Source organism: Falco cherrug, chromosome Z (assembly GCF_023634085.1).
Source record: "Falco cherrug isolate bFalChe1 chromosome Z, bFalChe1.pri, whole genome shotgun sequence".
Classification (NCBI taxonomy): Eukaryota; Metazoa; Chordata; class Aves; order Falconiformes; family Falconidae; genus Falco; species Falco cherrug.
In genome coordinates, this window is record NC_073720.1 from 11984954 (window position 1) to 12008923 (window position 23970).

The 23970-nt window shown below is 43.9% G+C and overlaps 1 protein-coding gene across 2 annotated transcripts in view; it reads right to left on the reverse strand.

Moving 5' to 3' along the window:
* CCBE1 (collagen and calcium binding EGF domains 1) overlaps positions 1–23970 on the reverse strand; it is a 102002-nt gene that overhangs the window by 5166 nt on the left and 72866 nt on the right. Inside the window, exons 3-10 of one of the 2 annotated variants that reach the window (XM_055698486.1) lie at positions 19910–19962; positions 14254–14388; positions 13367–13504; positions 8103–8209; positions 2815–2935; positions 750–889; positions 622–657; positions 14–49 (exon numbers count right to left, since the gene is read on the reverse strand). In XM_055698486.1, coding sequence (XP_055554461.1) covers positions 14–49; positions 622–657; positions 750–889; positions 2815–2935; positions 8103–8209; positions 13367–13504; positions 14254–14388; positions 19910–19962 — 766 coding nt within the window. Of the gene's footprint in view, positions 1–13; positions 50–611; positions 658–749; positions 890–2814; positions 2936–8102; positions 8210–13366; positions 13505–14253; positions 14389–19909; positions 19963–23970 lie in introns of both variants that reach the window. The other variant, XM_055698487.1, reaches the window with a different exon arrangement.

Consider the following 23970-nt stretch of genomic DNA (forward strand, 5'->3'; position numbering starts at 1 on the left):
GAGCAATACTTACAGGTATCCCCTTTGGTCCTGGTGCGCCTCGCTCCCCCTGTAATCAATATCACCTCAGTTAGTTTGCTGTGACTAATGGAAATAAAAAAAAAAACACCACAGTTTGCAGCTGCAGACTCCCTTAGTTAATGTCCCCAGATCGAGAAGCATCAGCTTACGCTTGCTCAGAAAAAGAAAAGAAAGTGAAGGAGGAATTCAAGGCAATTGCTGCTGATTCTAGTTAAAGCAGAGTTGGGCACTTCTGATATTTCTCCTAGACAGTAACAAGCAAACCAGTTAACAGGGTAAATTTACAAAAGAGTGAGCAGTCTAATGAAATAGGCTAAAGCATCAACATTTCTTGATGAAAAAGCCAAAAGAGCTGCAGAGAAAGGAAAGTAGGCTGCTTGACAGATAGCCTGGCAGGACTATTTGCAAGACTTAAGGAATGACAAGCACAAAACACCAGAAGGAAAACATGAAGGGATGGGACAACAAGATGTTTTCAGCTTAGCAAAGGAAATGAGATGGTAAAAGGGTATGACTACAAGTGTGCAGAAGGTCTCTCTAGCATGCCTGCACTTCACATATACATGTGCCCACATTATGGAAAACAGTACCTCTCCTCACCTTGCTACCATCTCTCCCTGGGGCTCCTGGTGGGCCCTGAAAGAGAAAAGAAAGTGTTCACAAGGATGTGAGAAGTTCTGGAGCTAAAGCCAATTGTGCAATACATGACTGGAGATGAGAATACTGACCACTGGGCCCCGTCTGCCCTGCTTAATATGAGATATGTCTGGAGATGGGCCCATAGGTCCCATTGATCCACGAGGGCCTGGCTGTCCGGGAGGTCCAGGTGACCCAGGAACTCCTTGACTCCCTTTTGGTCCTGGTGCCCCTGCAATTGACAGCAAAGGTTACCTGCCAGGGGAAGCCTTTGGGACACTTCATAAGTGCAAGCAGCAGGGAGTGACCATGTTTTGAACCACCCAATTGACTGGTTGCCTTAACACACCCAAAGCCACAACACAACCAACACAGCAGTCATCTGAGACAACATTACTCCTTGTCACAGCAGCTACAAGAGATGTTCACAAAGCAATTAAACCTTGTGTATATAAAGAAGCCAAGACTGCCATTGCCAGGTGGTTAGGGACACAGACTGGGAGTGAAAAGAAAAGCAGAAATGTGTCATTTTCACACAAAGAGAAGAGCAAGTCACATTTTATGAACATCTCACAAAAAGAAATCATCAAAATTCGTGGGAATATTAGGTTGAAGGCATCTACATGACTGGCACAGGAGCAAGCCCTTTTCAGTGTGGGCTGCACCTCTCTTTTGCCCAGCATGGCAGCCAGTGCTAGGGGCAAAAAAGGCTCTCTTCTTCCGTTTTGCTTTATATCCTTTCCAGTTGCTGCTGGTTCAGCAGAGAATGTTAGTTTTTAGGAAACATATGTTTAGCTCAAGAGAAACACTGTGAAAAGTGTGTGAAAAACAAAAAATCAGGCACCTGTAACAACATTTGCACAAAATAAAGACCATTAAGCTGTCACTAACTGAACTGCTTTGCAATTAGAGGGGGAAGCACAGTTCTTCATGCTGAAGACATGTGAAAGACGTAGAAAACGAAAGGCAGAGAGTACAAAGGGTTCCGCAGACAGACTGCGCACAGTGAGGGTTTTCGAAAGGAGCAGAATCAAGCTCAGCGATGAACCCTTCGGACTCCTCCGAGGCCCGTGGCAGCCGTCGGGGCGGAGGGGAGGTGAGCGGGGACGGTGCCCGAGGGACGGGCAGTGCTGCAGCACCTCGGACAGCTCATCCACGGGGAAACCGGCGGGAGACCCGCGGGGGCCGGTGCCTCGGGGGCGGCCGGGCGGTGCTGCACCGAGCGGCACAGAGCCTGCGGCTGCGTCTCCCACCATATTGTCCTTGGACGTACGGTGTACTGCGGACTGGAGGTACCCGTCCCCCGAGAAAATGAGATAAAGACTCAAAAACCAAAGCAAAGCGGGCATAAACGGTGTGTCTGTGTGTGTGCACGTCAGTAGGGAGTAAATCAAACCTTGTAAGGAGTATCTGCTAGTACAATATAAGAATCTTCCTGAAACCCAGGGCAATGCTAAAATTCCTTGGGTTTATTGCTAATCCACAATTAGATCTGCATTCACCAGGGTCTGCAAATTTTTTAGTGTCATTGGCTGCTGGTTGCGAGGTGTCTGGCTTAAGTTAGAGCTTTAAGAACACTCTGCTTCTCTCATTGTTTCAACTTACACCTTAGCAAAGAACGTGTGAGTGGAGTTTTCTTTTCAGATTCCTTTGAATCTGGAACACAACATGAAACCAACAACTGAATCCTTGCAAAACCAGCCAAGACAAAACAAAACAGCTGGCACAAACCTCCAAAACCTGAAAGCACATTTTCTGCTCTACTAATGACAGTGAGCTAAAGCAACAGGTATTCCTGCAATGAAATGGAGAGTGTTTTAAGACTTTTAGGGTTAAATTGTAAGAGTTAAAATACAGGAAATGACAACTGAAGCAGGTGAGATATCCCAGGGAGAGAGAGAAATTTAACACATACAGGACAAACACAGCTTGCAGGCCAAGAAACACATGGAGACTAAGACACAATGGATGATGTTAGACGGTTGGCAGAGGCTGACCATAATGACCAGAAAGTATTTAATTTTAGCACAAATGCAAGTATAATAATAACAACCACAAAATGAGCCACATGAAATCCTATCACACTGAAAGATTGAGGCTCATTATTTTAATTCATGGCACTATTGCACATTCACATCCCTCTGGTCTGTATCTTACCTGGAGGGCCTTGTTGGCCAGGCTGGCCTGGGGGGCCAGGAATATATGCATTAGATGCAAGCACTTTTTCACCAGTGATTTGCTTGCTAAGATCAGCAGCATTATTTGGTAGCAGAGCAACCTGCCAAAACCAAAAATCACTGTAAGCCCTTCATCATTCATCTGGATAAATGACATTCTTGGTTAATCTTTCACGTGGACAAACAGCATACTTAAATACTTCAGGAAAATAAATACAAAATGTTTACTCGTACCCTTCATTGAAATAATCAGAAAAAAGTGTTACTATGTGAGGCTGCTCACTTTTCAAGTCACTGCCGAAATATTGCAAGTCAATCCAAATGGAGAGCAGGAGAAATTCAGGAAAGATACAGCAACAAGTTATTGAGAACTTAAGTCTCGTAACTGCTTGGATCTTCTCAGGAAACTTCTTTTTCCTTTTTTATTTTTATTTTTGTTTTTATTTTCTATTCATTTGCTGCCCTTTCTTAGGGCATCATTTGTTCAGAAAATTTTCTCCATTGCTGCACAAGTCACCAACTTTTTATAGGTTTCAATAAGAGTCCCAAATCCTTTGTGGATCTGGCCCTGTAAACACATTATTTAACCCAGCAGGTATCTGGATCAGCTCTGCATAAAGACAGCAAAGGTAAAGTGAGACTATAAGGAGAATTTCACACTGTAGTTTAAAATGTCATTATCCATTACATCAGGTGCTTAATTATCCATGGAACATTTATATGCCCAGATTGAATATATTTAGCAGCTAAACACATTTAGACATATTCTGCAAATGTTTAGTCTCTCCAGGGGCAGCTGAAGGGAGATGACAAGCCAGGAGGCTGGTCTGCAGGGAGGAAAGAAGTTTATTAGCAGCGTGTGTCTGCACATAGAGTTGGGAATTTTGCTCTGCCAAACAGAACTGAAGAGCTATTTCAGCAATACCAGGGCAGATCTATCCCTGGGTCAGCTTTGTTGCTCCCTGAATGTGTTTGGCTCACTAGATAATTCGATGCTGGATTCTGCAACATTGGCATGGGAGAGATACATTAAATAAAATACATAATGACTCCTACTATCTGACAATGTTTTTCATCAGCTATTTGGAATTCCCTGCACTGGACTGTTCTCAAGACTTCTATATCTGCCTGCCTTTAGTGCAAACCTAGTATTTGTAACGTACAGAAAAATAATAATGCTATGTAATTCTTGTAGTACATACTATAACTGGGCAAATTTCTTTTGTCAAACAGGATATTACTTAAGAACTGCCCTTTAAGGGCAGCCAGTGCTGCTTGCAGTTTGGGGTTGGGTGCACACAACAGTTCCGAAGGAAGCAAAAAAAAGTTAGAGAAAAAAGTTAGAAATGCTGAGACAGTCCCTGCTGGCATTTCCAAAACACCAGCTTGATTTTTTCATACTGGAATTCAAAATGTGATGACAGGAATACAAGGATTTATCAGTCATTTGTGACTCAGTTTTCAGAGAGCACTGCTGTTCCAAAGACAAGATGACTGTATGAAAGGCAAATTAAGTGACATGATGTAAGTCTTACAAGAATTTGGTAGTTTCACTCCGCTCCCACAGAAATCAGTGGCTGGATGCAGTCAGCACTTCACAAAAGCCCCAGAGTATGTTTCTTATGTGCTTACTCCTATGAATCTGCTCACATGGGGATCCAGCACACCTACTGCTCAGGGGTGGGCTGTCACTGGTTTTCCAAAGAGAAACATCTGCTTTGTTTACCAATGACCCTGCAGCTTTCTCAGGCAACATCCCAGCCATTGCAGCACAGACCAAAAGCATGGAACTGCTGAAGATAAAGGACTACTCCAAGGGTCACAGCACCTTACCCCTGGGGCTGAAGAGGAAAATTTAATAGCTAGGGGCTTTCATAGCCATGTTGGCCAGGGACCACCATGGGGAGGTCCACCGGCCAGCTCTGGTCAGCACACTGCTAAGTTTTGTGTCCTGAAGGCGCGTCCACCCTGTCCAGAGCAGCGTTCTGGCTGGACATGAACAGGAGTGTTACAAGGACCATCACGCTGCAGAACTTCCACCATGTGATGCAAATCAACCAAGGGCTCTGCAGAGCCAGCGCTGCCACGCTAACACCAAGACACACAGTTAAATCCAGTGACTACCTGAGAGCGTTGTATGTTTTGAGCAGCTTTTGTGAGAATATTTCCAGTGTCATCAGTGAGTGTTTCTCCTTAGGGGTGGCCATTGTTGAGTGACAGATTAATTGATGTCCTCTTTAGAGTTTGTACTTAAATTTCTGACCAGATTCTATTTTGGGGATCTATTGCTATCCCAGCTGATAAACAGATGTCACTTAGTATATTGTCTCTGCCATGAATACTCTTCTGGTTATATTGCAGATGGCCAGGCTTGAGTAAAAAGGTGCATTTAGTGGTGGAGATGCATCAGGAAAAGGATCTGGAAGTGTGTTCTTTTCTGTTGCTTAAATATTGACTTGTTCCTGCCAGCAAGGCTGTTGTAACAACTTAGTAAGTTAAAAAAAAAAGTAAAAAAATCACATAGCTGCTGTGAAAACATCTACACATGCTTCCCCACTGAGTCAGCTGGACTTGAGGCATACACTAGGCATGCCAAAATACGCAGGCTCTGGTCTAGCTCACTGCTCTTTGATATCTTCTGGCCAGAAAATGGTTGTTATGTACACTGGGGCCAAACCATGTGTTTTTGATGTTGACTCACATCCTCTTAGGGATTGGATATACTCACTAGCCCAATTTCTATTTCACCTTTTAACTGAACCAGGATCATGATCCAGAGTGACCTTGGCTTTCTCCATCCGCAGCTCCAAATCTTAATGACCCTTAGATAACAATTTTTTTTCCATGTGCATGCAAGTATTAGCAAGGGTGAATTCTAAAGAAAGACAGTACTAGAAACAAGACTTCCATATGCTGTGTTGCATACTGCGTCTGGAGTTTTGGGTAGTTTCTAGCAGATCTGTGGTTTAGGTGACTTTGACAGTGCTTGATAGGAGTGATGTGGAACATGTCTTTCTAATTAAGATGTTTAAACACATCTGTGCAATAGGATCTTGCTTACTTGATTTTTTAAAAAATTCTGGCTGTGTGTCAGCATATCAGAAATCTTTCCCCCAGTTTTTCAGCTTTCCAGTCTTCTTCTTTCCAGCAAGGTCTGACGTCAACACAGTACTGCCCACAACCCCTTAGTATACTGGGACAGTGCACTCCACTGGCTGACCATGCAAGCTGACTTTCTGTTCTTGATCCTAGACCTACTTTGTCCTGGATCTGGAATGGCTCTTGCAATCCTCCAAAAAAGTATTGGTGCCACCACCAGAGGTAGCAGAACTTGAGTTTATCCTTGTCCTTTTGTAAGGATGCACAAAACCATACGTCCCACTTCCAGAAGCATACCCCAGTTCACAGTGGTAGGGTTTGCTGGATTGGGTCCTTCACAGGCTCTTCTACTAAATGTAGTTTTGCACAAAGTTCATAAAATCTGAAAGCTTTAACCACAAGACTGAAGACTCATTCCCATAAACTGTCTCTCTGGCAGACAGAAACAAATTTTTCTGCACAAAACAGAACAGCTTCAACCACAGGTATTGAGATACGTCCTTCCCAGAAAAACTTGGCCATTGGGGAGCGGTGAGTGAACAGTTCATGCCTCCGTGGGCAGAGAAGCAGCATGAGGCCGGTTCTTCTCTCAGCATGGACAAAAGCTCTCCTTTCTGTGGGGTAAAAAAAGCTGAGGGTATCAGGGGACCATCTCTTCCAGCTCTGCCTGTGTGAGGCAGAACCAACCCAGTGGGCTCCCTCTGAGGATGCCAAGTAGATCAAGTCCCAGTAGGAAGATACTTGGGGAAAATTGACAGCCCAATTACAAGCCCCATGACAGCCTAAATTAGCTATGAGACAAGAGTGAGCTGCTTAGTATGGCCACAGCTACTGCACAAGTGCCCACAGTGACAGGTATTGATGGTCTTAGTTTTCCAGGAGTGTTTTGAACACAGGCATCTAACAGGGGAAGTTAGACCCAGAAAACTTTCTGTTAATTCAGGCTATTGGTATCCATCAATTCTTGCAGCAAACAACATGGCCAACAGTGTGACTCCAGATCCCTCCCTGGGAGGTCAGCGTGAGCCTGGTCAGCATCATGGACTGCAGCTGGTCAACAGCTACTCAAAAGCACGGATCCTTTTTTCACCTGTCTGCTACTGTTTTTTTGAATAGCAGAATTTCCATCACACATGAAATCCTGTCACTTTCACATTTGTCCTCATGCCGATTTAGAAGATAAACATAACATAGTGACATTTTTGAGATAAACAGTATCTTCATCCACAGTGTATTTCATTTTAGTGAAGCAGATTTCTTTCTTCCTAATCTAAATTACACTGCATGAAAACCATTAAATGCAACAAGTGAATACACCAAATTGTGTTCAGGCACAGTGCAATTCAGTGAGCACTCCGGGTGAAATAATTAATGCCTGTAAACATGAGTTGCTGAGAACATTCCTGCGGGGCAATTCAATTTGAAAGAACCTGAATGTTCAACAGAGGTGTGACTAGAAAAAGTATTACACCTGCATCCTGGCACTTGGCTCTCCAAATTCAAGGCTGAGTCTCTGGCTTATTTCAATCCTACTCAAATGCAGAAGTGTTTGCATCCTACTCAAATGCAAAAAATTGCTCCAAATAAAGGAGCAATTAAAGGCCATGGGAAGTTAAGTGCATTATTCTTTACTTGTAAGGATACAGGTGGAAACAAAAAAGGCTGGGGATGAGGGGTTTTCTTTTCTAAAGAATCAGAGCTAGTGATGTTTTTCCTTAGCCACACACCTCCTACTTGGCATGAACCCTGTATCAGCACCCCATTAATGCAAAATCATGTTCTCCCATGTTCCCGCATCTGCAGCATGTCTTGCACTTGCTTATACTAAAGGTGGATCAAGTCCAAAATCCTGTGCATTCAGAATGAATGAAAAGCTGAGGCCAGAGGAGATTGCCAAGAAACCTAGGCTCAGACTGGGATGGGTGTTTGCCAGACACTGTTACCACAAGCCTGGTAACACAGCTTCACGAGCTTGGTTAGCAATCTGCTTGCAAGCAACACAGAAGCATATGGAAGAGATGCCATTCCAACATGACTTTGAAATATATTGCCATGATCTTTATGGGCACGAGAGCCACACGGCAGTGACAGCTCCAAACACTTAAATTTAACCTCAGTTGTCACAAAACATGCAGGTCTGGTAAAGACATGGCTGATCAGTGTTCATACCTTTTGCTTCAGTTGTAAAACTGTCTGCTTTATTTGATGAAATTCCTTACAAGAGGCACAGCATGTCCCCGATTTTGCCACATTTTCAGATTTCTCAGGAAGTGCAGCTGAAAGAAAGCAGTTTCAAATACAGATATAAAGATACAAAGAGAAGAAGTCCATAAAGCGATTGCAAAAGCAACTTGAAGGTTATGTTTCCCCAGACTGTGAAAGAGGAGAGCATCTTGCCATTGTTAATACTTTGACTGTGAATTGCTGTGTAAGGCTAAGAAACTTTGCAGGGACAGCTCTGAGCTCATTTTTAAAGCAGCTGTTTCCAGTTAACAGTCTGCAATTTATTTATTTATTTTTAATACCTGGAAAAGTCTACACCCCTTCTTTTATCTTTGTGTTTAGGGTAGACTAACCCTGTAGATCTGAACTGATTTACAGTCCCCTGAAGGGCAAATTTTCATATGCTATAAATTATAGTGAAGTACCTCACAATATGGTCATTTCATTCACTTTGCACAAACTGCATTCTATCATTGCTGAGTATTCCTCCACGTGATGGAATCAGCCTGAGCGGAGACGGGGATTGAGATTAATGACAGGGATTTAAATCCACACGAGAGAAATGGTCACACCTGTTGATACTATGCATGAATGGGATCTTTTCAAGAATCCATTAAATAATTCAAACTGTAAGAGATATTGCAAGTGTTAATTTTGTCCTTTTTCCCAGTCCCATACACAGTGAAGCACTTCTGCGTCACAAACAAACAAGCGTTGTTTCAACACATGTCCACTTAAAGAGAAATGTGGTTTCTGAAACACAGGGTGACACATCCTGGCTCTAGGTGAGCTTTTTTCCTTCCACATACAGCTGTTGAGAAACATCAAGTGTATTGAGGCTCTGCATATGGTGTGGCCTTGTACAATGTTACCTGGAAGGGTTATTGTCCATGTTTGAACGCTGACCTTTCAAAACATGTCCTGTAATGGAAAAACCCTGCAGGTGCTCCTGGTTAAAGTCAGCAAATCTTAAAAATCTTCAAAAAGAATCAACTACAATGCGCTTACCTATTGTGTTATACTTCTTACTTGGACACAAGCTTTGAAGTCCTTCATCTTTTCAGAAATTTGTATTGATTTTAAAAACATCTGCATAATTTTAAATAAAAACAGAAGTTTCTAATACTAAAGACATTATATGGTACTTGACTTCAAATGTTTTCAGGGTCCAGTAAGGAATATTACATCCATCAGATGGTCATTTATGGGCCACCAGTGCACAAATTCAGGAAAACCACATTTTCAGTACATTTAGTCCATTGGCTATAATGCCACATCAGGTGTGCTTGCTTTTAGAAGATGAAGATTTATTTCTCTTATCTCCTAGGTCAGGTAGGAGAGGGCGGTAAGGGCAAGGTTCTGGAATGACCAGCAGCATTAAGACTGGTATTAGCACTGAACTGATCAGAAAATTAGGAGGCAAAAGCTTGGGAGTTTACCCCATTCATCAACTGCCTGCTCCCACAACTGCAGTCCATTTATTTAATGCTTTTATGGCAGTAAGCACACTGCTGTGTGAGCTTTCCAGCCCTTCCTGATAGCACATGGCTTGATAATCCCTGAACAGCTTTCTGCACAGTGTTCAGGTGGCTCAAGATTTAAGGCCGGAAGGTACCACTTGGGGTTTGCTGATGAACTCTACACAACATATAACAGATCTTCACCAAATCGCATCTACGGCTCCAAGGCTATCTGGCCACACCACCTCCCAGAGGGACTCCAGCCTTTGTGTGAAGATACTCAAATACACAGCACCTGCTGGTTTCCTTTGTCACTGCTGTATTTCTAATGTTATTCATTTTGCCTTTGACTCCTTGCAAAGCCTCTTTACCCATAAACCTTTCTCTGATAGATTAAAGACTGCACAATGCAGGCCTTTTTTCCCTTAACAAGGAATTGATACGCTGTAATCAAGACACCTCTTGATATTTCTGTAAGATAAGTTTTCTTTTGACCACAAACCAGTATTGTGGCTCCCTTAATTTTTCAGCTTCCTTTAAAAAACATCAGTGTTTTGACATGTCCATTTTTGGACCTGTGTAGCATGTACAGATGCACATATATTGAGCCATTAGAAAAAAATGCCTTTTTTTCCAAACTCCAGTAGAGTTTGGACTTGGTACTAGTCTTAACCAAAATTCCTTTTAATAGCTATCTTACCAACTTTGTTCCTTCATATTGTGTTAAGAAATGTTGCTGAAAGCAACATACAGTCATAGGGAGAAATTGCCAGAGCCTCTGCTATTTGAAACCTATTGCAATCCCACTAGAATCAGTGGAATTACATGCAGATTAAGAAGCAGTGAATTTGGCCTCATGTTTCATTATAAAATCCAATTTATCTTCCAGAAGGATGGGGCACACGGGGCTGACAACTATAGATAGAACAGGGCTGTAACAATCCATGGAGATGAATGCTGGGGGGCAGTGGTGTCAGCTAATGTTTGGGAAACATCATACCAGTGAGATTTCTGCAAATCCATTTGGATTGACTTGTCAGAGGAAGAAGTCCAACAGCGTCATATAAGCAAGCATGAACTGTGTCCCGGGAGAGAGGTGGAATCCCCCTAACTCATACCAGACAGAGGTGATGAGTTGCCCAGGGAAGGAGTCATCCATCAAACATTTGCTCTACCCACATCCGATTCTGTATCAGGACCAAACTACAAATAAAGCCAGAATAAAGCATGGATAAAGCCAGAAGCCACCTAGGACAGGCCAGAGGGGGCAGGAAGCAATTAGATGGAGCCACCCACGCATGGTACAGAAATAGAGGTCACCTACCAGGGTCAGTTTGGCCCGTGCTGAGCAAGGCACTTATATAGCTTGCTTCCATTGTTTCCAGGAAACTAAAATTATTTCAGAGAAGGCTTAAACCAGCCCCATTTTATGAAGGTTTTCCAAAGCATCATGTCTAGCTCATGCATGATGTTGCTGTCCTGACCGGGGGTCCTTTCATCTCGGCAAGGCACTGGTGAGCCCGTGGCACCTATCGATAAGAGATCTGCTTGGGGGAGTGATGTGTTTTCTTTGCATGTGCTGGAAGACTGTCTTGCTGATGCTGGAAGAGGAGGAGATGCTGGCGGGGGAGAGCTCTGCAGGGAGCTGTGCCGCAGGCAGTCTTTGCATGGAGACAGTTGAGTTGATCATCTGTGTTGTATTATCTGGGCTCAGCCTGCTGAGAAGGTTTCATTTGCCTACTTCTGCACGGGTAACTGTATTGTCTCTGTCAAATGCAACATGATCGTGGATGTGGGAAAAATTCTCCCTGTTCTTATGCCCACTAACAAATGCGAAGCTCTCAGTCAAGCCCACTTACAGAGGCAAAGAAGTGCCTGGATTGCAGCTTTGAGGCACGGCAGGATGAAAACATGTATAGCATCTCCCGGGAAATGTACAGCATGCTTTGGGCTGGAGACAGATACATGCCTTTTCATGTTTCTCACATTAAATTTTAAAATAAAATTTAAGTGTTCCAGCTAGTAAGAAAAGCAAATAATCCGTTTGTTAGGAAGCCGCTCCGGCGTGGATGCGGTGCCGTGTGGGACAGTGCAGGGCTGGGGCTGACCACGCGGTGGTGCCTCGCTACAGCCGGCCGGAATCCTTTTCCTTGGGATGGGATACGGATACAAATTTTTTAAAGGAAATACTCTGTGAAATTGCGATGGCTAACTCCACTTTCATTTGCACCAGAAGTCTGGCAATTAGTAACAACATGGAGGACCACAGGGTCACAGAGCAGAAAGTGTCCTTCTCCGCTTCACACAGCCGATTTGGGAAATGTCATGAGCGATGGTGGGTATTTAATTCCAGATTAACTACTGGAGCTGACATTTTTATGTGCCATGTACATTCAATGTAAAATTGGTGCTTTCAAATATTAAAATTATTCCCACAGCCTTGAATATTCTGAATGGTTGGTTATCCTGAACGCTTTGGACATTACTCTGTCAGGAAATTTGAACTAGCTTGAGGAAAAGTTAACCAAAAAACTATTTGCAAGGGGATTATATAGTTTATATCTCTTTCCTTTATGACCCCCCCGGACACTTACAAGGGAAAAAACCCAACCAATTTGAAATCTACAAGAAACAATTAAAGTTAATGGAGTGGCTCCAGTTACACATTTTCAGAGGAAAATGAAAATTACAAATTGTTCTTGCCATCCAGTGGGATTTGGTGCACCCAATCATACTGTGTTCAGGCAATTAATTGATGAACTTATTGTAAGTCACCATTCATCAAAATAGTTCCCCTGCCCCCCCCCCCCCCCCCCCCCCCCCAGGTTGTTCTCTTCTTCTTTTCTTTTTAAATTGTCATATCAGTATTTAATCTGAAGTACTGTAAATGCTGTAATTTAATAGCTGGGATGAGATCAAAAACTTTAAAAGAATTTATACACAGCATACTTACATACTTGGAAAACAACAGTAAAAAGCAAGAACAAGCCCTCACTTTTACCTGCTTCCCATCACATCTTATTTTCATTTTTAAAAAGGAAAAAAATCTGACCACAGTCATGAGACACACAGACTCATTGCAGGTCAGCAGAATTTAGCAATTGATTTAAGTGATGCTTGAAAAGTGTGCCAGATTCCCAGGCACACCTTTTCTGACCCTCCAAGTGCCCAGAGGCACAACCACCCAACCCAGGGCCATTTGCTAATCTCAGATGTGGGTGTATATATACAAATTAAGGTTACTGAAAATAATTAAATTAACAGATGACATCAATGAAGGCTTATAAGGGTCATCATCTGGAATATTCCTCCCCACCTCCCCATCTTCTGAGCTCTAAGTATAATCCAGGTTGGTATGGGAGAAAATATGGCTTTTAGCAGGTGGATCCAGCAGAAATGGTCTAACTGATGCTGTAATGGCAAGTTTCACCGTTCAGTCACTGTGCCTCTCTGGGAAGATGCTTTCTACATCCTTCAATGTACTAGTGCAGTTTCTTTATGGATGTGACTACTGATTTACGGCTGTGTTTGTGCAGCTTATGAAATGGGTAGGAGAAGAGTGTGTGGCAGGACTGCTCCACAGGTTCTCAGGTGCTCAATGAACAACCTGGGCTCTCCAGCACCATCAGCTACATCCCAGCTTCAGACTCCCAGCTCCAAGTGCAGTGCAGGGAGCAGTTCCTCTTTATGACAGATCAACCTTTTAGGTGGCCCTTTGGCCCAGGACCATTAACCCCCACTAGCATATACCTTTATCTCCTTTGGTGCACGTCTTTCCATCCTCCTCCCGGGTGTAGCCTTCGTGACACTCACACCTGTAGCTGCCCATGGTGTTGACACAGATCTGAGAGCACAGCGTCCCATTGCTCATGGCACACTCGTCGATATCTGGAGAGCAGCAAGAGTTCAAAATGCTCTGAAGCCAGAGGTTTCAGACCGCAAATACAACAAAAGACTTCCTTTAGAGGTACCAGGAGATTTTGTGGTTAAGTAAATGAGTCATTTCAGCACCTCCAGTGCTTCGGGCTGGAGCTCTGTGCGAACGGCAGTATTATTAACATACCTGTCATTTTAGTGGTGAACATTGCTTGACCATTTCTCTGCTTTGAAGAGCTCACAAGCAAAGCTCAGTCCTGCAAACCCTGGCTCCCTGGCACAGCAAACAGTCCAGGACAGGGCAAGGCAGGACTAGCCACACAAGGACCACATGTAAATGACGACTCCTGAAGTAGATGCTGGCCATCTGAATCAAACCCCAAGGATTTATTTTCATAATGAGGCCTGGTTATAGTACTTTGAGGGTTACTGTTAGAATCCTGTCCCTCATCTCAGGCCAAAACCCCAAATATGGCTCAAAACCTGCAGAAGGAATTAATAAAGGGAAAATTGTATCATCCCAACACTTTGAAATGTTTGGGTGCGTATGTCTCGTTTTATGTACTACCTCCTAATAATTTCAGGGGGATTTAGATCTCTTAGATCTGGGAATTAATCCTTAACATAGTTAAAAAACATATTTCTTTTAGTAATAGTAATGAGAATAAGAAAGGTTTCAGAAATAAACTGACTCCTGGAGGCCCTGAGAAAGCAGGATACATCATTAAGCAGTGATAAGCTCAACACACACTTCTACCTACCCAGGCAATAAGGCTTCTCTCTGTTCCTGTGCCTCTCCCGGTCATAGCGGTACCCAGGATAGCAAGTGCATAGGACTCGCCCAAAGTTATCTGTGCACTGCTGTTCACAGGGAGCTTCAGCGCAGACATCATAGTCTAGATAGGGAAAAACGGGGTTAGGAAAAATACCAGTGGCAGTAGCTGGATGAAACTTTGACAGCAAATATTTCACATCTCTGCTATTAGTAGAGTTGAGTTACATTGTTTTTAAGGGTGGAAGGAACATAGGAATAAAACATGCATGAGATGTAAGTAAAATTGTAATTGCTAATTACAGCTTTACAGTAGTTAGACTATTTCTTAAACCTGGATTTTAAGTAAGGGTCACTTTCCCAGTTTGCAGAATTTAAGAATTCTTTTCAAAGAGATATTAAATTGCTGTTTCCTTCACAAATTTTTTATGTGCTGATAGCAACATTACTTCTGCAGACTATCATGGAACAGGCTATCTGCCAAATCCAGGCAGAAGGCATATTACAAGGAAAAGTTAATTAAAATCACACAGTAATTGTTCACAGCCAGATATACCCCTTCTAGGAAAGAACACATTGTTACAAAACCATCATCACTTTTAATGATAGCAATGTGCAGATTAGGGTATGGGAAGTCACTAGCCGAGCTTGTCAGTGAAGTCCCAAAAGACTGAAGTCACTGAAACCTGAGGGAGGGTGAATCTGTTTCTGATTTCACTGCTATGTGGCAGCAAAACCGAAGGCCAGGGAATGGACACCAGACCAAAACAGGGTCTGACCTGCACCCCTGCCCTGCCATGGGCTGGATTTGGCCCCTGGTGTCAGGCTGGTGGCAGCGATTTGGGGGAGATGGGCAGCCCCTGGCTGTGGATACAAGGGCTTTGCAGTGCCACGGGGAACATTCGCCAGGGGAAGACAGGAGCTGAAGCAGCACCTAGTCTCAAAACCAGCTTAGGCAAACCCTCCTGAAGGTTGGGTTGTATGCCAAGCAAGTGGCAGTTTCTGTGATCGTTTCAGTGGAACATCATCCTGCACACAGCTGGTGTATTAGGTACTGGAGGGGGCCACAACAGAAATATCCCGTCCATGCTACGGACCAAACACATCTAAACCAAACCTAAATGTTTCAACTGAATTCCCAGCAATGCACAGTGTTTCCATATACACACACTATAAAGTAATTAAACGCCAAAATCATTACTGACTCATACTAATAACTAGCAGACATCTCTAGGTATGAAGGTTTTTTCAAATAATTAAAAAGAACTAATAGATGGTAAAGCAAATGAAGCCACATTGTCTGTTCAAAGTATATAAAGCACGTGTGTAGCACTGGGGGTGAAAGTGACAGTGTGCAAAGGTACAGAAAAGCACCAAACGAGACTTAAGAAGTTGCTATATGTCACACCAGAGCAGCTTAGACCAAAAAATACTATTGTAATGGTGCCAAGCATTTCCTCCCTTGTGCTTGTCACCTTTTGAATGGCAGGCATCCTTTCTTTCCTTCTTACTTCACAACTGTGTTGACTTTCAGCCTTGAAGTCTGCTCACAGTGCTGTGGTGGTGAGCAGCAGTGCCAGGACTCCCAGCAGTAACCAGGGTCAAACAGTACAGAGCCTTCTTGCACAAGCGTGGAACTAAAACCTGGCCCTTGCCTTCGAACATAGACAGCCTGGGGGCTAGTTCAGGCTTTTTAGGTGATGCTGGGACTGTAAACTCCTGTTACATTTGGCCCTACTAAATAGTCCCAGATATAAAGCATTAGTGGTGTTTTTCCTGGGCACAGTTGCAATTTTCATTTTCCACTGAAATAAAATCAGATGGAGAACAGGCCAGTATGCACAGCACTGATGTGACCATGCCTATTCCTTAGCCAGTGTGCCCACACAGATGCTGGATTTGGCCTGTGCCACGTCTAGACTATTCAGAGTGGAGGAAAAACAAGCTCTGTCCTCCCTGTGCCTCCATGAATAGATGTGCCCTAATAAAATCATAAAAAAAATCTCTTACTACAAGCAGGATTAGCTCTGCATAAACCTTTCCTAATAGACATTAATCTAACCCTCACCTAGAAATCCGTCAGGGATGAAAATTCCCCACCATGCAGTCTATTCCCAAGACTAAATATCCTTGCAGACAGAAAGCTTTTTACACATATCTAATCCAAACTCCCCTTAGAGCCATTTAAGCCCATTATTTTTATCCTCTTCTTCTTGGTCATGAGGAACGGTTCACTATCCCCCTTGCAGCAAGTTTTCACATACCTAAAAACTATTATCACAACTCCCCTCAACCTCCTTTTCCCTAGACTAAACAACACCAGTTCCTTTTAATTGTCTCTATTTTGCCATATTTCATGTAGCTAGTCTCTAAACATGGTTTTCACATCCACCTTAGCAGAACTCCATCAAGACTATTGCTTCATTTGCTTTCATACAAAGCAAGGGAAGGCTCCAGCAGGTGGAAATCTCCCTGCTAGTGGTTCCCACACAGTCATCTCAAATCACACAACAGTTGTGGGCAGGTCCCATGTCACAGAGCTGTGCATCCCCAGGGCTTTGGTCACCAGTAGCATGAGTCCCTCAGGAACAGTCCTCACAACTGGGATGAGACTGGGCAAAAGCTGCTGCACCGCCTCCATGTGCTCTGCAGAACCAGGGATGCACATGCCCTCCCACGTTCAAGCCCCTTGTCCACCAGCCCAGCCTAAGAAATGTGGTTTGATGATGAATCAAAGCCACACAGCGAGGAGCAGGCTGTTCCAGACTTTAGGAAAATACAAAAAGCCGAAGCAGAATAACAAATGTCTCTATGTATATTTCAGTGAACTCAGGAATGACAACGCAGCATGGAAAGTTGTATGTACTAAGGAAATTTCTGAAACAGCCTTAGTGAGGAAACAGCAGATCTTATTAGTGTTTGCCTGGCACAGAGTGTTTTGCTCTGGATTAATGCACAGCCAAGAAACTCAAGTAACAAACCAGCGATAGGGAGAGTGCTCTCCAAAAGAAGCTGTTTCAGACTACATCTGTCCCTGCTTTACTCTCGGTGACACCACGAGACAGGACCTAGTTGTAGCTGAGTCTCCAAAGCAAAGAAGGAGGAGATCATTCAGGAGAACCTGCTTCACTGCTCAGGTGGAGTAGAAAGATGTTATGGGGGGAATCAGGCACAAAAAGCAAACTCCCCTCAATGTTTCCTGAGGATCTTTGCTCCCGGCTCCTTGCAGCCAAAACCCAGAGCAAGAATGTGAGTCCAAAGCAAATGAAATGCAGAAGCTGGGGACATGGACTCATACTGGACTGCACTGATTTCTGTTGCTTTTCAAGGGCAGATGAGAAATAACAGGACAGAAACCAAAGATGGATGTGGACAAAGACACAAAGCCTTGGGGAAAGAATCTTTTTAAGTAACAGCTGCCCAAGAAGGACATTGGTGTCCTCCTGAGGGTGGACAAGGGACGCTCTGTCCCTCTCCCAACCCTGCTCCCTGCTGCCATTGCTAAATCACAGAGAAGACAGGGCTGGAACTACTTCTCATGGCTTTGACTTGCCAGTACGGGATTAAAAGGTGCAGATGTGCTGTAATGAACTCACATCTGTATTGCATTTGTGTGCCTGTGTCAAGATATGCATTTCATACAGCTACTCTGTCAAGATTATGCCAAAACAATGTGTGAAGAGCCAAGTGATGTCTTGTAACAAAGTGAAATGAGTGCTTCTCTGAGTCATATTTTTTGTCCCCATACCAGTGGCCAGATTGTCTCAGATGTTACAGCAATTGCTGTGGTCTCTGAAGTTCAAGGCAAAATATAGATTGAGCTGAAAAAGGGGGAATGGAGATACAAAGGGAGAGAAGCCACAGTCAGCAGAGAAATTCAATTAGTGGCGGAAACTCTCAGGTTACTGAGATGCAGTTAATAGACAGGGTTAAGCGAAGCAAAGTCAGTGGGTACATAATAAAAGCTGCTTTCATAATCACCTAAAACCTCAGGAGATGAAAATTAGAAGCCTAAAATAATATATTGCCATGGTTATAATTTTACTTTTGCTCCTATTACTTCTGTTGCTGTATCCATCACATTTAGCAAATAGCATATAAAATTGTTACAATCCATAGTAAAGCTGGAGGCCAGACTGTAGAGTCCTGGCTTCCTTCCACCCCAAAAGTATTCAGGGCTTCTGCCCCCTGTGCACACAACCACCTTGTACAACACAGCACATCTGCCTCCTCCAAGTGTCTGTCTCATACTGGAGCTGTCATCTCATGCCATAGACACAAAGACAAAACTCACTGCAAAACCATGGGATGAGGAACTCCTTGTGAGCATCAATTTCACTCAAACCCTACCCAGCTCCCCGAGGCTCGGGCTGGCACCGTGGGCTGTTTCTTCACAAAGAAGTAGCAAATGCACAATTTCTCTCTCAGGAAGATGTAGGTTATTTTTTTTTCTTTTTCTTCTTTTTCTTTTGCAACCAGTGTTCTACTGTTTCTAGCCAGCAGCAAAGAAAATGCACGTTTTTTAAAAAGCAGCAGGAGCAGAGTTTGGGTTATAATCCCTGTCGGCTGGAGGCTGTAATTCAAAAATCAGCTGACTCCCTCCAGTATGTTAATTTGCCACTTTTCTTTTCAAAACATCACCAGCCCAAACGGGACACTCTCAGGTCAACTGAAGGCTTTCCATATGTCATCAAATAGAAGGATGTCACCATAAACCAACTTTTTAACCTGCTTTTTGGAGTAAACAAGGTTTTTTGGCTTGCTGTCTCTGACCATTTGCTTCTGCTAGGGAGTTCCTCTGCTCCTGTAACTTCAGAGCCAGTTTCATCCAAATTGGAAAAAGCGATGGGAGCGACTGAAGAACTCACATTCTACTGCTCACATCAGCTACTGCTGATGTGAAGCCATCGTCTGGGTAGACCCAACAGAGGCCTCCCACAAAATTAAGGCAGGCAGAGCTCAGCCTTTTCCTAAATGAGATCTCATTGCAGCAGCCTCTGAGCATTGAGACCCCATTACGGCTTTTGCAAAGCGTAGAGGCAGCTCCCCTCTGCCAAGAGGATTATTCCCTTTTCACTACTGCATGAACTATCCTCAGTAAATTCTCTGTGTCCTTCTGCCCCTGGTGACAATGAAGCCATACCCAGGACCAGCAGAGCGGGTGGAAGAGACACACTGTTTGATGACACTTTCCCCTCACTGATGTCTTTGTGAAATACGTAACCAAAGGCAGGACTAATTCACATAGTCACCCACCCTCTGTGCACTTACAAGCCAAACTGACTGTGCCACACCCAAGGGGTACATGGGGAAAACCATCAGCCAGGAAGGGTGTGCTCCTGGGTGCACAGAGTGCTCCCATGTATGTAGCTGAGAGCAGAATGTGTCCCTTTGCAGCAGGTCATGGTGCAAGATCTGTGCAGTCATGTGTACTTAGGGAAGGATCAAGGCTTGGCATGCTAAGTGAAACTTTTGGAAGATGCTGATCTTTTTATTTTCCCAACAAGTTCCACTGACACATGAGATACGGATGAGCCTGTGATTATATCAGCATGCTCTTCCAAACTGGCAGTGTGGAGAACAGGGTAAATGGGGAAAGACAAATGCGTGGGGAAAGAGGGGGTAACAACAGTGAAATCACATACCTTCAGGGATGCACTGTCCGAGAACAAACTTATAACCCTTACAGCATTTTTTCCTGAAAAACAATAAAATAAATAAATGAATAAATAAATATATATGCTAAAGGTTGGTGCTGCCTTTAAAAAGAATCATGGGTAGATCATGGGTGTGATGAACCAAAAAGGATGAGGATCCTGAGCTTTGCAGTTGGAGGTATCTCAGCATTAAGGAATGCAACATGGAAACCCACCACTCAGTCCATGAGGCGTTTTAGAGTTTTAGATGACAGCATGGCCAGCTGCCTCAGGAGCCTGAGGCTGGGCACCCCAGTGCTGACCCACTCAACATCCCAACAAGATTTCTGAAAACCCTACTCCCTTGAGTTGAAAGGATGCAGCACACCCCAGTGCTGTCCATACATACAACTTAGGTCACACTTTTCATGATAGGGTGAAGGGTGTTCTCAAACACCCGTCATTACTATGTAAACTTGCAGAAAAGGATAAGCCTCAGCAAGGAGTACACACAAGATAAATGTAACCAGTCATTTCTCATCTTTTAATAAACCTGGAAGGTGGTAAGTGAAATATATTGCAGCAGTGGAGTGTATCTTACACACAGGCAGGGAGGCAAAACTGCAGCGAAGATTCAACAGGATCAGATACTTTTTCTGTGCCTATGATATGAACAAAATCTGAGTGCTGAGAAATTAATATGCCTTACACACTGGCCTGTAATGGCATTTAGGCATTCAGCTATACCTGTTTGCTTTCTAGGCAGCAAATCACTTCACGTCACCAGGACTCCCAGCAGTGTTGAGGAACCTTTACAAATGGCTGGTTCTCTTATCACCCTGAAAGCTACTCACGGCAGGGACCTAGTGACCTTCAAAAGGGTCCCGTGTTGGTGGACTGGTGCAGGAGAAGCAAACTGCTGTTCACTGCACTATTTTATCAAGCCTACATGAGTCTGAGGGAAAAAAAAAAACCCCTTTATTTTACAAATTCACAGTTTTTCTTTCCTTGTGGATGTGCTGAAATATCTGCAGAACTGGGAAACCGTCCATTTGGTGTTATCCTTTAATTCAATAACTGACGCAGTAGAGTGCTAAAGCCATGGCAGTCAATGACACAACACTCCCCTAGACAACACGCAGCCATCACAAATCATCATTATGTCGAATTTAAATCAACTATCAATTGCAACTGACCACTTAAAACAAACAATGCATTACTCCAAACTATGTAAAAACAAACTTTGGCTCCATATTTTACCCTCTTCCAAAGATTAGCTGGAATATAAATTATGCTTAATGAAGGTTGAACATTTGAAGAGGAAGCCTTGCTTTGTTATGCAAACAGTGGTCCCTCATTAGACTTTTCTCCAAACACTGCTGTGAAGTTTTATCTGCAAGACAAACAAATGCAGGAGGAATGGGTTCAAAGTGCATCAGGGAGGCTGTTCATATGCTGCAAGCCATACTGATGGCTTTCCAAGTGCACATTCATCTCCTCCTGTCTGCAGAAGAAGGAAGGATGATAATGGCTTGCTTGTAGCTGCTCTTTGGGGGAAGATACAGCCTGGCTTGAGAGAGGGCTGGGAGGTGGGAGAGGAGAGGAGGGCATCCCTGCCATGAGGTGCTGACCTGTGGGGTTGTGCCAGCCAGAACGAATGAGAAACAGACAGCAGAAGCTTTCATAATTTCTACCCTTCTCCTTGGGACTTCCCACTTGATTTTCAGGCTTAGGACCCTTAGGACTCCCACCCTTAGAGTGGCTTATAGCAGCAGATGTAAACCTCAACTGGCACAGCCTGCTTCTAGGTAAGGGCTTGCTTGCTGGACTTGCAGGAGCTGCCTCTCTCCTCCCAACTTGGTTGGCAATGGCTCTTGACTGGACTTGTTGCCTTTCTTGTGGCTAAACTGTGGGTTTAGCTGCCTTCCTGGATTCTCCTGATAGCCAAACCACTTGCCCTGATCAAACCCCGCTCCCACAGCCACACACTGAGAACCCACCACACACTGTTACAGCCATTAAATACTGCCCTGGCACGTACTGCCCTGGCACCCTGAAGCAAGCACAGCCTCGTGTAGCCTCGCCGGGGGTTGCTCCAGTTAAAGCAACTGGTGAATCACGCTGCCCTGGCAGGCATCCAAGCCCCTGCTGAAATCCATCTCTTCAACGGCTTCTTGCAGCAATGAGTTCCACAGGGGGGTGACACGTTTCTGAGAAGTCATTTCCTTGTTTTCAGTCTCCTTTCAATTTTTGGTGAATTTTTCTGGGGTTTACTGGTAAGGAGATCTGGAAGTATTTTCTCTAAATACCTGAAGATTTTTCCACAACATGAAAGCTTTAAATCACACAAGAAAATAGTTTGGAGGAGGGATGCCCTGCTTTCAGGATCACACTCCAGAAACCAGTTCCCCATGATATTTGGTTCCCAGTTCAAGATTACAGATCTCTGTTTAGCACAGCCTGTACTCAACAGCAAGCTTCAGCCATCAGCATGTTTCTGCCAAGGAAACTGCTACTTTAGGGTTAATGCACAGGAAATATAATATGACAATACCCTTTTCTCTGAACATTACATTGCAACCCTGGGATACCTGCATGCTTCAGCTTTTTACATTCTTAAAGAGAAATCTGTCAAAATGACGGACACATGAGTTGATCATTAGCAAAGGCATTTCAATAGCAATACTCATTTTCAGACATCCAGCTCCAGGTTGACGTGCCTAATCAACGCTGCACAGCAGCAATCTCATTATACATAATGAGAGGTAAGAGGGGGTCCCCACTGATAATTTTAGCTACTGAATAACTTTCAGCGAGGTGGTTGCTACACAGCTCTACATGCACCAAACGCTAACTAATACACGGATGTGTAAGGCGCTCAACTACTAAAATCCAGATCTACATGGAAATTAAATGATTTGTTAACTTTAAGTCTGGTTTCCAAAAGGAGAAACTGCTGGCAAACTTATCTGTTACATAGCTTTTAATGGGGTGCTTCAGGTATTAAAAATCTATCAACTTCTGATTCTCATGCAGTCTTCACTCAGGAACATGCACACACCCAGACTCATAAAGCATTTTGGGCACCATGACTTGGATCACTGCAGTGTCTAGCTTTTGTGTCACCTATAAGAAAAAACATAGCAATAGGGGCTCTCTCAAAGCAGTCACCCTTTTTTTTAGCTGCAGCAGAAGCAGGGAGATGTTGAGCTACTCCCATCTGCTCTGGAGGCTGAAGTGCTCCTGAATCACTGAATGTCAGAAGGTGGGATTTAAGGTCAAACCTTTTATACCAATAAACACACGTGTGACTAAGCAAGCAGAGGATCTGCCGCTTTTGCAGGCTTTTGAGGCCCATCACCTTGCAGACTGAGAGGGAAGCTGAGTTTTCCAGGAGCACCCCCATGCCACATCACCTGCAGGTGCCCCCCATGCCTGACACACAGCTCTGCGCCAGCACAGCACCCCCCGCCTCATCTTGCAGAGCAGTAGCTGCTTGATAGCATCGCCCCAGACATGCGGGAGGAAAGGCAAGATGCAAGGAATGTGGCTTAATTAAGCCACGGCTTTATTAAGTTAGCTTATCTGGCAGCTATCAGCAGTAAGTCATCCAGTGTGCACCACACTTTTTTTTCCCATAATTGTTTCCACCTGGTGGAGAGTTGCCATCACCCCCAGCCCACCTCCTGCTCTGCACTGGGACACAGCGGCCGGTGGCGGTGCCAGGGAGACTGGGGTATGCTGAACCTGGGAAATACTTCTGTGTGAGAGGGGAGAGAGTGATCCAGGGTCCTACAGCAGCTGAAATGCTTTGGAAAAGCAAATAATAACAGGATAAACACTTAAAGCGGTAATTAACCTGCATCTGTCTGCAGTACCACGGCAGCAACTTGTGTTGTGACAGCGGATGGTTTGGAGATGCTTAATGGAGATGCTGTTGAGGTTTTGGTTAACTTCAGCAAAGGGGCATAAAACTCTATCATAACAATTATGTTGAGAAAATACCTAATTGATACCTAATCACCATTCAGTGATTGAAAAAAAGGGAAGGCAAAGGGGAAATGCAAAGG